The sequence below is a fragment of the Siphateles boraxobius genome, unplaced genomic scaffold (assembly GCF_051911475.1).
Source record: "Siphateles boraxobius isolate OS27281-9 unplaced genomic scaffold, OSU_SipBor_1 5, whole genome shotgun sequence".
NCBI classification, from domain to species: Eukaryota; Metazoa; Chordata; class Actinopteri; order Cypriniformes; family Leuciscidae; genus Siphateles; species Siphateles boraxobius.
In genome coordinates this window covers 22,540,533-22,556,126 of record NW_027509141.1, presented here as the reverse complement: position 1 = coordinate 22,556,126, position 15,594 = coordinate 22,540,533, and the positions used below count along the sequence as shown (strand labels likewise).

General features: G+C 39.8%; 1 protein-coding gene across 10 annotated transcripts in view; it reads right to left on the bottom strand.

Annotated features, from left to right (window-relative positions):
- Positions 1-15,594, bottom strand: part of foxp4 (forkhead box P4) — a 306,386-nt gene that overhangs the window by 10,228 nt on the left and 280,564 nt on the right. For all 10 annotated transcript variants that reach the window (XM_077203301.1, XM_077203303.1, XM_077203306.1 and 7 more), the window contains 6 exons: positions 14,287-14,374; positions 10,212-10,295; positions 7,189-7,390; positions 7,001-7,077; positions 6,623-6,724; positions 1,277-1,398 (listed from right to left, as the gene is read on the bottom strand). In XM_077203301.1, coding sequence (XP_077059416.1) covers positions 1,277-1,398; positions 6,623-6,724; positions 7,001-7,077; positions 7,189-7,390; positions 10,212-10,295; positions 14,287-14,374 — 675 coding nt within the window. The remainder of the gene's footprint in view (positions 1-1,276; positions 1,399-6,622; positions 6,725-7,000; positions 7,078-7,188; positions 7,391-10,211; positions 10,296-14,286; positions 14,375-15,594) is intronic.

The following is a 15,594-nucleotide window of genomic DNA, read 5'->3' as shown; positions in this document are numbered from 1 at the left end:
AAACCCATGAAAAAGGCTGAGGCACTATTCTATTTACACAAGATAAATAGAAAAGTTAAACAATAGAGAGTAACACATGCATTCTGACACAGCATAAACTGCACACACACACACACACACACACTACTGTTTGTTCGCTTTTGTGTCTGTGCGCTACAGGGCTGAAATCTGGCGGGCAGGCCCTCGGCTGGGTAATTTGCCGTCGTCTCTCTGGCAGAGCTTGAGACGGCGTGTAACATCTGTTTGTACAAATGCAAGCAGGCACGCTTTTTTGCGGTGCATCTGCTCACAATGTACCCTAAACAGTGTAGACAGAGACGGGAAAAACACACAGGCACACCAACACACATGCATGCACTGCCAAACACAAGCAGGCGAGGTACAAAAGAGACCTTTGTGCTTTTGACTAGAGAGTCAGTAATAGGGTAATGATGGGAAGCCCATTAGGGTAATCATACATGCCAATAACGATTACAGCCCCACTTACAGAGCAGACCTACAAGCTCACGCTTTAGCTACAGGAATATAGCCTGTTTTTGGGACTTCCACTCAAAAAATAGTCTACACTTAAATAGTGCTTTTAATCCGGTGTTTCGCAGGTTATTGTGATTTGTATGACTTTGGACAGGCTCCTATTTCAGTCTGTAAAGCTACAGAAATTCTGAGCAGGCGTTCTTAAGCGAGCCATGAGTGGCAGCACAACTATTTGATATCAATGATGTGATTGGTCACTTCAAACCTGACTCAACTTGCCGGAAGATGCAATATTTGATTTAAGATATTATATTTTATGTAAATAATCTTTGATCTTTTTCATCAGTCATGTACATTAGAGTGTGAATACATTTGTGATAGATTTTATGTTATTTAGTTAATGTTTATAATTGCATTATTTTAGTGTCATGTTTGTGTCATGTCTGTTACCCTTATACCCATCTATAATGAGTATTGACCATGTTTTATGGATAAGTATATTAATATTCTATCATTTAATGAAATATATGGTTATAAGTTATAAAATATACAGTGCTCTCATAATACCGGAAATAATATGGTATTTTTGTAAATGTATAGATTCAGAAGACTTTAATATAGTGCATGAGTTGTATATAGATAACTTTTATGGTCCTTTTATGTTCATTTTGGAGCTTGACAAAAACAGTCCCCATTCACTTTTATCAAATGCCCTGGAAATTCATAAAGGCCATTGTAGTTTGTAACAACACAAGAGTGATAAACAATGACAGAATTTTCACTGTTGGGTGAGTCTACGTACCCGGTCATCTTTGGTGGTCTCCTCTTTTGGTATTCCACTTCGTCCACGGTCCAAACAGCACCCTTGACGTTCTCGACCCGCACAAAGCACTTGTGCAGACTCAGGTTATGGCGCACAGCATTCTAGGTAACGGCGACGGGACATACAGAGAAGACAAGAGAGCAAAAAGTAGTAGTTAGTTTCCCGTTCCAGCCGTGATTCTACACCGTAGGTATCTTAAGCAGAATCGCGACCGCGTCGCTGTCATTGCTGAAAATGCAATTATAGCGAGGCCTGATATAAACAGCCTTTAATAATGGCATAAATCTTATACCTGCTTTCTAATTAAAAGAGCGCACGTGATGATGAGCACAAAAGATTGTACGGCTCAGACAGGGACATGTCGACTGAGCGTATCTCTCCATCTCGAACCCCGTTCCCCCGCCCGCACCATCTCACAGACACACACAACCAATTAAGTGCACATTCTACCAAGGGGAAGTGACAATGTGGTGCCACACCATCATAACAGTGGGAGTAAAAAAAATAAAAAAAATAAAATAAAATAAAAACTCAATCTTTGAACACAAAAAAAAAAAGAAACGATGCGCCCTATCCCCCCACCACCATCAGCAAACCCACCCCCTGCTTTTATTTTAAATTTCACTAATCAGCCACTATCTAGAATAACACCCCCAAGGGAGGTCCCTTCCTTTTCATCTGCTATTTGTAGTTTGTTCATGCCCAATTTCATTACCAATTTTAATTCGTGTATAATTAAATCCTGTGTATTTTTTCCGACGCACTCTTTTCCCCCCCGAATCCATGAGGGAGGGACTGCTGATGCCGGAATCACTCCTAACCATAATTACAAGTGCCATAATCAGGCGAGGCCTCCCTTCTTTGAATAAATTTCCCCGCGCAGGAGCGATGATGCTTAGTTTTGCAAATGAGTATGACCCCAATTTCAGCCTGCCACCTCACCGATTTTATTTGCATTCCCATCCGTGATGAAAGACTAATTCTCCCAGTTAAAACATTAGCAGCAATTTAAAGGGGGTCAGCCTCTGCAGACATAAACAAAATGCCCGCCTGGCAGTGTGTGTGTGTGTGAGTGAGAGCGCATGAGTGACTGGAGGGGTGGCGGCTATATTAGAAAGATGGCACGCGTGACACGTATGTCAAACGGGTTTCTGTTCCTTTGGTTACCGTGCCCACATGAAGAGGAGCGACACTATGGTCACTATTTCACCATCTCAGCCAAGAAATGAACAGTAAAGGTGGCGTACAGTACTTTCTGTATAGCTTAAAATGGCATTTGTAATGCATTTTACTTTCATTTCAGAGTGAAACATGATATTCAGATTTTGCAATATTGATAAAAAACAACTTTTTTGAAAAGAATCACTCATTGGACCAGGAATGTGAATTAAGAAAGCAAATCTCAGTCACAGGGGTCTTAAAAACTACACAGTCTACCAGGGACACCAATGCCTCATACAAAAGGAAGTACAAGTGTACCCGAAAAATGTAATATGTCTATTAGACATCAGGATAAATCCTCCACTGAGAAAGAGTATGAGAAAAAAAAATATTCTTTAATATACTTTACAAGAATAAGGCACAGAGAAATGATCAGTGTGGGTTACAAATATTTCACACTTTAAATACATGATCATTAGTTAAACTACAACTGTGAAATTCAGAAAAGCAATGAGGAAATTAATGGAAGACTGAGAATACTGTAATATCCCCACATATACTGTATATATACAGTATAGTATTATAATGTATATACACCAACATTCAAAAGTTTAGTGACAGTATAGACATTTATAATGTTACAAAAGATTACTATGTCAAATAACTGCTATTCTTTGGACTTTCTATTCATTAAAAAAGTGGTATATTAAATAATAGTAAAAACAATTTTTTTACAGAACTTACCACAAAAAATATTAAGCAGCACAACAATTTTCAACATTGATAATATAATAAAATGTTTCTTGAGCACCAAATTAGAATGATTTCTGAATTATCATGTGACACTGAGGACTGGAGTAATGATGCTGAAAATGCAGCTTTGCCATCACAAGAATAAATAATATTTTACAATATATTAAAATAGAAAACAGCTACTTATTTCACAATATTATGTTTTTTACTGTATTTTAGATCAAATAAGTGCAGCCTCGGTGTGCATAAGAGACTTCTTTCATATATATATATATATATATATACATATATAGCTGCATACATTTAGTTTTCATCCAAATTAATTTGTTTTTGCTAATACAGCCAGGAGATGTTTGTAGAAATGTAGAAAAATGTTTACAGTAACAGTAGAAGTTAGCATCAGCCCTTCATTGTTCAAGTCATTTTACACAAACAGCAGCAGTTTTGTAGAATGACCCAGCTGGTGTCCATCTTGTGAATAAGAGCTGCCCTCTAACTGATCAATGACTTCCCCTGACTCTCCGGACCTGACTTTTTCATGAAATATAGATGGCCATTAAGAGCACCGGAGAACATGTATCTCCATTTCTATATTTAATACCGGGCCAAATGACTAGCAAGAGAGGAAGACGAGTGAGAACGTGCAGTTATTAAAATAAGTGAGAGAGAGAGAGAGAGAGAGACAGGGGGGACAGCAAGAGAAAAAAGAAAACTGACTTTGGTGGAGGAGGAAAAGTAGACAGATCCATTAATTGTTAAATTTCATAAAAGTGAAATGAGTTGTTAAAGATATTCCTGCCCCTTTCACCTCCTTCCCCTCAACTCTCACTGGCTAAGCTCACTAACTGCTCATGGGTGCCGCTGCGGTTCAAGACTATTAGCTCGCAGTTCTGTCTCTGCGCCCTCAGCTGCCTTGGGTCCCTCTCTAACCTCACCTTCTCCGTTTCTCTCCCTACTTCCTCCCCTCCAGAGGCTCAGGCACACAAATGAGCCTTGGGCCAGTGTTGACTGAATGTGGGGCAGCACCTCCTCAGCCCAGGCTCCAGGCTCCAGGCTGTAGGCCATGTGAATGGCTAATGAGGAGACAGACTGACAGGAAGAGATCTACTCTATGCGGTGTCCGTTTCCTCTCTTCGACCTGACAGCACCTTGCCAAGCTCCTAGTCCACAGGGGGATAGGGGTGGATGGGAGGTGCTGGGAAAGGAGGGATGTATTAGCACATCTTTCTGAGGGGCGAACTAATGGTTAAGCAGGGTGATGAGGAGATGGCCAGCTAAATGGGACAGCTACATAGTCGGCCCAGGCCTTTAATGACCGCTCTGCTTTTCACTTTGCACAGAGAGAGAGAGAGAGAGAGAGAGAGAGAGTGAGAGAGAGAGAGAGAGAGAGAGAGAGAGAGAGAGAGAGAGAGAGAGAGAGAGAGAGAGAGAGAGCTTATTTCATAAAGGCAAGTTTAGATAAGTTAAACATATTAATAATGTACAAGTAAAACACGGTTACACTTATTTTAAGGTGTCATTGTTACAGTGTATTATACATTTAAGTACTGAGTAATATTAATTACATGTACTTACTAAAGGTTTAGGGTAGGATTAGGATTTGGTTAAGGGTTAGTTGCATGTAATTATGCCTAATTTACTGCTGTTACTATGGTAATTACATGTAACTTACTGTACGTAACGTAACAAGGACACTGTAAAATAAAGTGTTACCTAAAACACTATTATTACTAATAATAAATATTATTATTACAATTTCATAAAGGTATGCTTAGATAAAATGTTAAACATATGGTAATTGAGTGATTAATATTAATACCTATTATTATTACATGTTCATAAAGGTATGCTTAGATAAAATTTAAAAATTTGGTTGAGTTATTATTATAATAGAATCTATAATCTATAATAGAATCTTATTCAATAACCATGTGTAACCATCTAAATGTACCTTTATGACATTTTTAAAAATAACAAATTATTAATTTATCATTTTAAAAAAAAACATTCGTTTTTAAATAATTTTTTAATATTTCACTATAATGAATTTTTCCTATTAGGCTTAATTACTAAACTAAAATTCTTAACTAAATTTAGTCTTAATTTGTACAGCACTTTGGTTCAAATTCTGCTGTTTAAATTTGCTTTATGAAGTTTGTCCAGACCAATGAGGCAGATAAATGGAAAATAAAAGAAATAGAGTTCACTTTATAATATTAAGAGATTCAAATATGCAGACTCAACACACATACATGCATTCATTGATGCCTAGTATCGGCTCTGCCCTCCACCGGTGGCATGAAACCGAGCGTCGTGTGGTTAAAGCAGCTGATTGGACATCAAAGCTTGGGATGGAACACACACACAGGTGGAGGGAGGAGTATGACAGCAGCTGGTTCACAGGGGAGAGCTGCGCTCCTGTGGCGGCTCCAGTGGACTGTGGCATGTCAGAGCTGGTCAGGAGATGTGGAGCTGATACACAACCGGCTCTGGACCAGCAGGGCGCATGCTAATCAACTAGCCCAAATTAAACGGTCTGATAAGAGTTACAATGCTACGTGCCCAAAACTGATAATACAGAAACCGTGTTGGCATATGCATATACATAGAAACAGCAGGCAGCCATTGGCTATGCAAAGACTGATTGAATTTCCCATTTTTTAGGGAGTCTTTTGCCTCTTTTTAGTGAAGTTTAGTACAGAGTGCAAAGGAAATGAGGTTGAATAAACTCGATTGAGTCAGACTAGAACTTCCTGCTCCCACCTACCAAACACCAGTAGGCAGGCCGACGCCACATAACACAATCAAAACAATGAGGAGAGCACATCGGGACACCAAAAAAGAAAAGAAAAACAGATCTGGGAATGGCCGGCTCATAACATGGCTGTCTGGGTGATGCCAGGCGTCATTTATAACCTCACTGTTATTGGAGCTCTACAAAAGGCCGTATCTCTGTTGTACCCGGTGTATCCATTGGCACGGAGGGAGGATTTATTGTTGTTTGGGTCATGTTGGACAAAGGATTGTGTCCATTGCTTTGTTTTTATGTCTGCGAGTCATTGCAAGGAGGTGAGCAAGCTCTTCTAAACATTGACCGCTATAGACTGATAGTTTCTTAAGATAAGGTATAAAGGCCTGTTCAGATGAAATATTTTAGTTCAATGGCAAAATTTCGTCAAATGTTTCAATACTTTAGAATTTTTTGGTATTAAATAAATAAAAAAAAATAATAAAAAAAGGTAAAACAAATAATCACTGCAGTACAATATTTCATGCTTAGTTTGGAAGGGTTTTGGTGCAAAACAACGCTTGTTGATTGCCGTTGGATGAATAGGAATGCTAACATATCTCAAAGTATTATAGACGTCCATGGTGCAATACATATCGACTTTTCATCTGATGGGACATTACCTTCCATGTTGCTGTGTTTCTCCTGAAATAGGCGAACATTCGTGTAAACCAGTTATAGATCTCGTTTAGAGTCAGCTGTCGGTCAGGGGCTTCCAGAATGGCCTGGTGAATAAAGAGAAGAGAGAACGGAAGAGAGAGAGTGAGCAGGTGTCAAGAGGTGATTCAAATGGCCGTTATTAGTGAGACATTAGCTGATGGACTGTTTCCAGACGGGCAGGCAGTGCATTATGGATAGTGCCACGCATTTCAGCATGACTGACACCGAGCTAAGAGATGCACATAAATCCTTAGTTACCAGCACACACACCGTTGAACTCTGCTAAAGTGCACTGGGGCACAGAGTGCACAGTCCAGATCTCTAACATCCGGCTGACTTACGTGTCGTATGAGGGAGGCGTAGGTGAATGGAGGCCTGACGTCAGCGTTTTTGTAGAATTCACAATTCTGTGCAAGTTCTGTAACAGACAAAACCAGCCATGATTATTTCATATATATTGCAGTGTTGTAGAAATTGATTCGTACAGTAGAGTGTGATGAGCTGTATTTGTGCATGTCGAGACACTGACCCGAAGCGATGGGGGTGCAGAACTTGTCGGAGTTGCGCCGACGGATGGGTCCGACTCCGTGCAGGCTGGAGGAGCTGATGACGGAGGGTCCCTGCCTCATGGGGGTGATGGGAGTTGCGGCAGAGGTGGGGGGATGAGGCAAGCCCTCAGGAAACCCCTCACTTTCTCTTTTTGACAGCGACATGCTAGAGGCCAGGTTCAGCTAAATGAGAAGAAACAAAATAGGAACTTTATTTATATGACAATTAGTTGTTATACTAGTAGTCGGTCATATACTACTTGTATGGTTAGCATTAGCTGGCTAGCCAATTTTTATATGATCAGCCATTTAAAACTAGCAGTGTATTTTGAATTTTTTTGCAAGCAACATATAAATCATAAGATTTACAGTCTGCTACCATTCAAAAGTTTGGGGTTGGTAAGATTTTTTTAAATGTTTTTAAAAAAACATCTCTTATGCTAACCAAGACTGCATTTATCTGATCAAACATACAGTAAAACAGTAATAATGTCAAATATTATTACAATTTTAAATAAGTGTCTTCTAATTTAATACACTTCAAAATGTAATTTATTCCTGTGTTAGACTACTCCACTTTTCAGTGTCACATGATCCTTCAAAAATCATTCTAATGATGATTTGGGGTTCAAGAAACATTTATTATTATTTTCATAATAGCTTCAAACAGTTGAGCAGCTTGATATGTTTGTGGAAACCATGATACCTTTTTTTCAGGATTATTGATGAATAAAAAGTTTTAAAAGCATTTAAAACAGCATTTAATTGACAGAAATGTTTTGCAATATTATAATTGTCTTTACAGTCAATTTTGATCAAACGGATGCTTCCTTGCTTATTTTCTTACAGACCCCAACGCTTGATGAAACTAATGATATCAAGTGAGATTTACGCATCATCAAAATTCACTCAAAAATAATTTTGAGTCCAATGTTATCCATTTACAAGGATGTTGGCATGACTATTATTAATTTAATATTTTTAATGAATGTTGTAAATATATAACTATAAATATTATATTCTATAATAATATTTATAGTATATATGTAATTGTGTCAAATTTAACTATATGTGTATTATGCAGGTAACTGTTTAAAATAAAATTTACATTAAAACTTGAAAAGTCTGTTTTATGTTTGGGAAGAGTTATTATGATATTGTATTCAGCATACATGTAATGCTGTTTACTTGCACTTGCTTTGCATTTTTGTTGTTTACAAAAACACATTCATACATATACCACAAAACAAAACAATGACAGTGCAAAAACATAAATGTCTGTCTCCCTCTATTTGGCGCACGTTAAGCCTCCGCGCAGCCTTGATTCTAATTCGCATCATCTTCATGGTGTACAGTAATCTCCAGCGTTGCAATTACAAACCAGGAAATATAATCATCGTCAAATTGTCATTGGTCTCCCGCTGTGAGAAGCACATCCTGCGATCCATGCCAGCACATCCATGCCAAAAGCAGTTGGCACACTGACTCCATTATAAGATGATCCTGTTCACCCGGTGAAATTCAAACAAAGCACCCCGCAAATCGTGTTTCTCAGACTCACGCAGGCACAAACGAGGCTCCTCTGTGACACAATGTCTGCAATTAAAGCCACACAAGAGGAGCAAAACAAAGCGATACATGGTAGAAGGGGGTAAAACAACAATCTGGCAACAAACAACGCTTGCGGTTACCCGCCCTCATCGTGGCCCTGCTCTGCCCAATTAGCTTTGGCGGGCACGGAGCACTAGGAAACAGCTTTCCCCATCGCTCAGGGAGTCTTTTTCGGGGTTGCTTGTTTTGCTCTAATTAAAACCATCATGTGCACGTGTGAGCAGCGAGAGATAGAGCGAGCGAGAGGAGGGGCGGGCGTAGCAGGGTTGAAGCTAATATGGCGAATTAAACAGCGCCAGCCCTCTTTTCTCTCTATTCTCATTGCCACAGGAGCCAACCTGGCCCATCTCCAGTAATTAGGGGAGCAAAATGGTTTAACAGGTACTTAATTAACGCTGGAGCCGCGCCAGTTTGCTGTGCCAAACACCCAACGATCTTAATAGCGGTCAATGCCACACACGGGTTTGAGCTTGTGCTAAGCTCCGCCCTAATGCTCACCCTTACCACTTAATGCTAATTCTTTCTCTTGATCACACTCACAATTATCATTTTTTCATTCTCTCTCTCCCTCGTTCTCTTATAGGTCACTCGGACCGGCGCGGCCCGGTCGCTGTTTCCCATTACCGTCTAATGGCAGCTGATCCAGAGAATTTGTCTCCAAACAGGAGACGCGGCCTACTTTCGCCCTCCGCCTTCATTTATATCCCCTCAAATTAAGACACTCCACTTTCTAATTGACAATTAATTTCAACATCTTCATATTTTAATAAGACTCCTCATCAATCTCAGCATGAAATATTCATTAGATTCCTAATAATTGCACAGCCAGCTGGTGGCTTGAGGGGAAATGCTTTGTGATGCCTGCGTATAAAGCAGCAATGTGAAATATCTGGTAAGTCCAGCCCAAAACACTTTCTTTTACACCGTGACAAGCATCCTTAAGTACACACACACTCTTCTAAAGTAGATCGAAGGAAAACAGACCAGCTGTAGCTTCTACAAAAGATCTTTAGGAGTCCATCATTACACTTGAGTTGAAGGTGCTTAACAGCTTGCAAGGACAAATTAGTTCTTCATTTCGTAAAGTGCAAGAATAAGGTGAACAGGTATTAGTATGTATACAGGTATGGGTCTGCAATGAGACTATAAAGTTTAGCTGCTCTCCAGGAACAAAATCCAAGCACACACACACAGAGAAGATGGCAAAAAGAATACAGCACTTCCTCCTTTCTCCAACAGAGAGCACTCTTTAGTGCCTCACACAGTTGATTTACTGATCATACTGTGCACTGAACAGAACTTTACATGCAAAAAAATACAGAGAGAAAATCCAAAAACAGGTTATCAGAGGATGTAAGAATGAGATGGTAGAAGGTAAAGGTTATGAACTCACAGGTTGGTTAAAAGGCTTTGGCTCTGATGGACGCATATGCAGGTGGGTCATCATGGCCTGCAAACGCTCGCTCTCTTTGGCCAGCTAGACAAAACACATATAACACACACATTAGAAAAAAGAGACAGACCAAATCCATAAAGGTTTACACTTTTCCATGTGTCCAGTTTAATATGCAGAGACAACGATAAGTAAGCCACTTGTACATTTCTCCAAAAATATGATGCAATCAAAACATCCAACCCGCCTGATACAGCAATTGCATTATTGATAAATACAGTATAATAAATAAGAATATAAAATAATGTAAATATATATATATATATATATATATATATATATATATATATATATATATATATATTATATATATATATATATATATATATATATATAATAATTAAAAATAATGTATTTGCTATCCAATTTGTTTTTATATAAATTAAATATTTACATAAAACATAAAAAAATGACTGAATAATTATTGAATGCATATAATTGAATGCTATCCTTTTATCTTTACTTTTCGATAGCATTAAAAATAAGATTTCTTAACTTCTAAATAAAACAAAATATTATTTAATTTATTTCAATTATATATGTTATTTTTGTTTCACACTGTTTTCATTATACGCAGCTGCTAAAACTTTGGCAGCGCAAGTGTACAATTATTTGTCATGCCAATACAGCACATTAAAAACCGAGTGGCGTCATAGTGTGTGCCTCTTGTAGGCGCCGCTGAGAGGAGGAGGGAGTGACTCGAGATATTCTCTTGTGAGGATAATTTTGCATTCTGCCTGTTAACTGAGTCAGCTCACAGGGATGTTGACATGCCGTTTCACAGCTCTCGATACCTCCGGGAGAAAACAGCTCTCTCACCGTGCTTCTTCCCTCTCTTCCTCTTTCTCTTGATTGCTGCGTCTCTTTCAGAGACACTTGCCCTGTAACCACACTCGCCCTCGTTTGACATTCCTAACCGCCATTTAGAGGAAGTGTGGAGGCAGCCGGCCCCCTCTTAATCAGGTGGCGACACGCTGACTCAAAATGCTCCAAGACTGGCACTGAACACTTTTGTGGCGCTAAAATTGGCATTTTTTACTGAGCAACTTTAATTAGAATAATTTTCTTCTGAAGAAAATTTCTGTCATGCAAAAGTAATTGAGATGATGTCAAACTATTCTGGGTGGTTGCTAAGCTATTATTACAAGAGCAATGCTTTGTGGGGTCTAGGGTGTTATGGGTGGTTTCTAGGACGTTGCTATGGTTTCTGGATGATTGCTAGGGTTTTCTGATTGGTTGATAGGCTATTTTGGGTTGTTAGCAGAGAATTGCTAAGTGGTTGCAGGATGTTCTGGTTGGTTACTAGGGGCTTTCTAGGTGGTTGCAGGGTGTTCTAGTTGGTTACTAGGGAGTTTCTAGGTGGTTGTAGGGTGTTCTATTTGGTTACTAGGGGGTTTCTAGGTGGTATATGGTGTTCAGGGTAGTTACTAGGGGGTTTCTAAGGTGCTATAGAAAGTTGCTGCCCATTGCTGAGTGGTTGCTAGGGTTTCTAGGTGGTTGCTAGGCTATTTTGTGTTTTAACTAGAGCATGACTAGATGGTTGGTAGGGTGTTTGGGTGGTTACTAGGACGTTCCTTGGTTATTAATCAATGTTCTGGGTGGTGATCGGGCTGATGATCTGGGGGGGGGGGGGTAGATGGTTTAGATGGTTGCTAAGGATTTGTGGTACGTTGATAGGGTTTCTCAGTTGTCGCTAAGGTGTTTTGAGTGGTTAGTAGGCTATTCTGGGTGGTTACTGCAAGAGCATTGTTAGGTGGTTGCTAGAGTTCCTCCGTTGTAAAAAGAAAAAAGTCCCTATATGAGCAACAGTAATATTTGATGGTTGTCTTAGCCAACTCCACACCCTGATATTGGCTGTTTTTTTAATACTGTACTGTAAAAATCATCCTAAAAATTGGATTGGACTGTTGTTGTGTTGTGCTTATGCTCTTTCGGCTGTGCCCAGTGTTGCTGGAGTCATCCACATATCTGGGCTGTTTTTTTTCATCCATTAGCTGATATGTGTGTTTAATGAGGCCACATGCTGGTCAGCGGGGTAATAAAAACAGTGGAAAATCTGAGCTGGTGAGCTGGGAGAGACAGCAGGTTGGCGAAGGGTGGTTCTGGTTGGTCTGGGTTGGCATCGGAGCGGTGGGGGAGTTGGGGGCAGAGTAGGTGACAGGACGGAGGTAGACATGAAAGGAAATACACTTGGACATGGACTGACTCTCTTGTCACTTCTCATCACCCCTGCATCGATCTGGACACGTGTTTAAACGCTGTTTGTGGCCCACAAAGTGAGCTCGCTGCCCGCGTGCCTGGCAGGGCAGTGTTTTTTGAAAGAGCTTTGTTGTGAGGGGTTTATTTTTGGGAATGAGACTAGATGGAGAACATGAAGGGGAGGTGGCGTGGAAAGAAAAGGGAAGCTGACCAATTACTAGGTCTGTTTGACTGGCTGTGATGATGGAAGTAGTTCTGCCACGTAAAGCTGGAGGGCCTGAAGTGCCCGTCTCAATGTAAGCCCGTCCAGGAGACATGCTTTTTTTTTTTTTTAAAGGTTGTTGATTTAAAGCTCCAAAAGCAGAGGAATTCGACTGCTGCAGGCACGGTAAGGTTACTTGACCTGCGTTTTAGTTTGGCGTGTGCTTGAGGAGTGCGAGCAGTTTCCCCATAGCTAAAGGTTTCTTTAATGCGACCTAATGTACTTGACCGAAGTCCTGTCAGTGTCAATCCTAACTGTCACTAGAAGCTCTTCTGACAGTCTCTGCGTCCAAACAAATTACTCACACGGACAACAAAACATTGTTCACCACTAAACATAGCGCAATTCAGGGTTATAGACTGTTACGGCAATACTGAAATGTCACGTTTGAACATTCCCTTGCATTGAAAATCCCTCCTAATTCTTCTCAAATTTGTAGCAAAAAGCAGAAGAAAAAAAAAGTTAAAATAAAAATATACTCCTGAGAGTTCTGGACTTTTGCACACATTTCATCCACACTTCACAATAATTCTGTTTACGCAACATTTACTTTTACTTTCTTTTTTATTTTATTTTATTTAAATTTGATTTATTAATTTAAGTTTGGTCCTTTTTATTATTACGGTTTAAATGTATTTTTATTTTGATTATGACAAGTGATTTGTTTACATTTTGTTCATTTAAATGTTTTTATTTTTTATTATAGAATTGAATATATTTGTATAATTTACATACAATAATAATAATAATGCTAAGACATTTTTGATAATTGATTTGTCATTTTATGAATAAGTAACAGGACAACCTCAATTGTAATCTTAGTAAATTTATAGTAATCTTACTAAAAGAAAATGAACAAAACCACTGAGCTGATTAGAAAAACATCTGCAATTGGCACTAAGGCCAACATTAGAAGAGTGGAGAGGCACACAGAGGGTGTCCGCGGGCAGAGAAAGTCTCTAGCACTTCCCATGTCCACCCTTCTCCTTATCAGCTCTCTCATTAGAGATGACACCACGTATATGCAAGCGACAGGCAGCCCACGGTGCTTGCCGAGAGTCCGCGGCAGGAGGGACGAGAGAAGTGCTGGGAAACTCTCTAATTGGGATCCATCAAAGGCAGATATTCTGGCCTCCTTTCTCGCACCCGCACTCTACATCACTCTTCCTATTACAAGCTTCAGTGATCTCAATCAACGTATGTGACATGTAATGGGCAGAAAATCATGCCAGCTGGGAAAGCGTGCAGTTCTGTATGTGAAATAGTACGGGGGAGTTCTGGAAGACCAAATTTCGGCATCTATTAACCATATTGGTGAACACAAATTCAGGCCTTGATCCTCTAAAGTTGACACTTATGACTCAATTACCTGTAACATAATTACGAGGCAAAAACGTATAGATTAAACTCTTAAAAAAGTGATAAAGCACGTGGCAAATGCAAAAATGTAAATGAAAACAGGAAAAGGAAAACAGGAAAAGTCAGACTGCTTTAACATTGCGTTTGCAAGATTTTCAGAGAAATGTTGATTTTGCGTTTGTGCGCGCATCCCACCTGTATCTCCAGCTGTTGAACGACCTGCATCTGGACCCTGCACTGGGCCGTACTGCGATCATCCAGGGCGTGTTCACTGTTCAGGTGCCTGAGAGAGAGAAACGCAAACATGTGATGACATATCCTGATACACAGTCTACTAGATCAATCCACGACCCTATCTAAACTCCCAGAGGGAGATCTGTAAGCATATTTGGACCATCTGCCACAAACCGTGTCGCTGACCTGCCTGATACAGCGCGAGCACACACACACACACACACACACACACACACACACACACACACACACACACACACACACACACACACACACACACACACACACACACACACACACACACAAACACACACACAGTAAGGCTGTGTCTCAGCCTTTTGGGATTGCCTCGCAGTTTCTGCTGTGTGTGCTAACGTGTTAACATTACATGCCCTGGCGTCATGTCCTGACTACACACACACTTACCCAAATACAGAGGTCACTGAGACATCAGAGATCTAGTTGCGGCGTCTTGGCAAACCATGACTTCACATAAATCAAAATACGAGCACAGATAGTGGTTTATTTTTCCAATTTTGGGTACAAATATTTAATGGAATCCTTTCGGGATCATAACAGCCCTCTCAGAGGAAACCCCTAACAATAGTGGATTTCCACTTGAAAACACACTTTTCACTAGGCGTATAAACTCAATTTCCTTTCGCAAGAAAATAAAAACAATATTAGGACATGAAAGATGCGGAAAAAGAGGTTTTCCGCTGAGGATTTGTCATATGAAGGAATGTGACCATACTGTTTGCTAAAGGTCTAGTTTTGCAAATAAATAGTTGTATTTATCATCTAACCGTGTTTACAGTCACTTATTGAAAAAGATGAGAATAACTTTAGACATGAACGTCTCTCTATATTAGGTCTAATCTAGTGTCGTAAATGTCTCTGTTATTCAGTTGAAATGCAGCTGGAGTGGGATATTATTTTGGAAACGGTTTTTGTTTCTTTTGTCAAAAATTGCCACAGTCCATGAACTCTGAGTGGGAGTTGAAATGGGGGGGGGGGGGGGGGAGGACACCTGGATATGACATCATTTGTTTTACTCATCAATCGCTGCTTTAGATGGGTGAGCTTTGCCCGTAGTTATTCAAGTCATGTTTTCTTTATGAAGCAATCCAAAACAAAACTCCAAAACAAAACAAACAAATGATGCAGGAACCAAATGAAGAAGCAAAACTCTAAGAAAAAGAAGGAACCTAAAGGGACGGTGTCAGATAGGACACAGAGATGGATCTTGGATCTTTCCTTTACGCCACC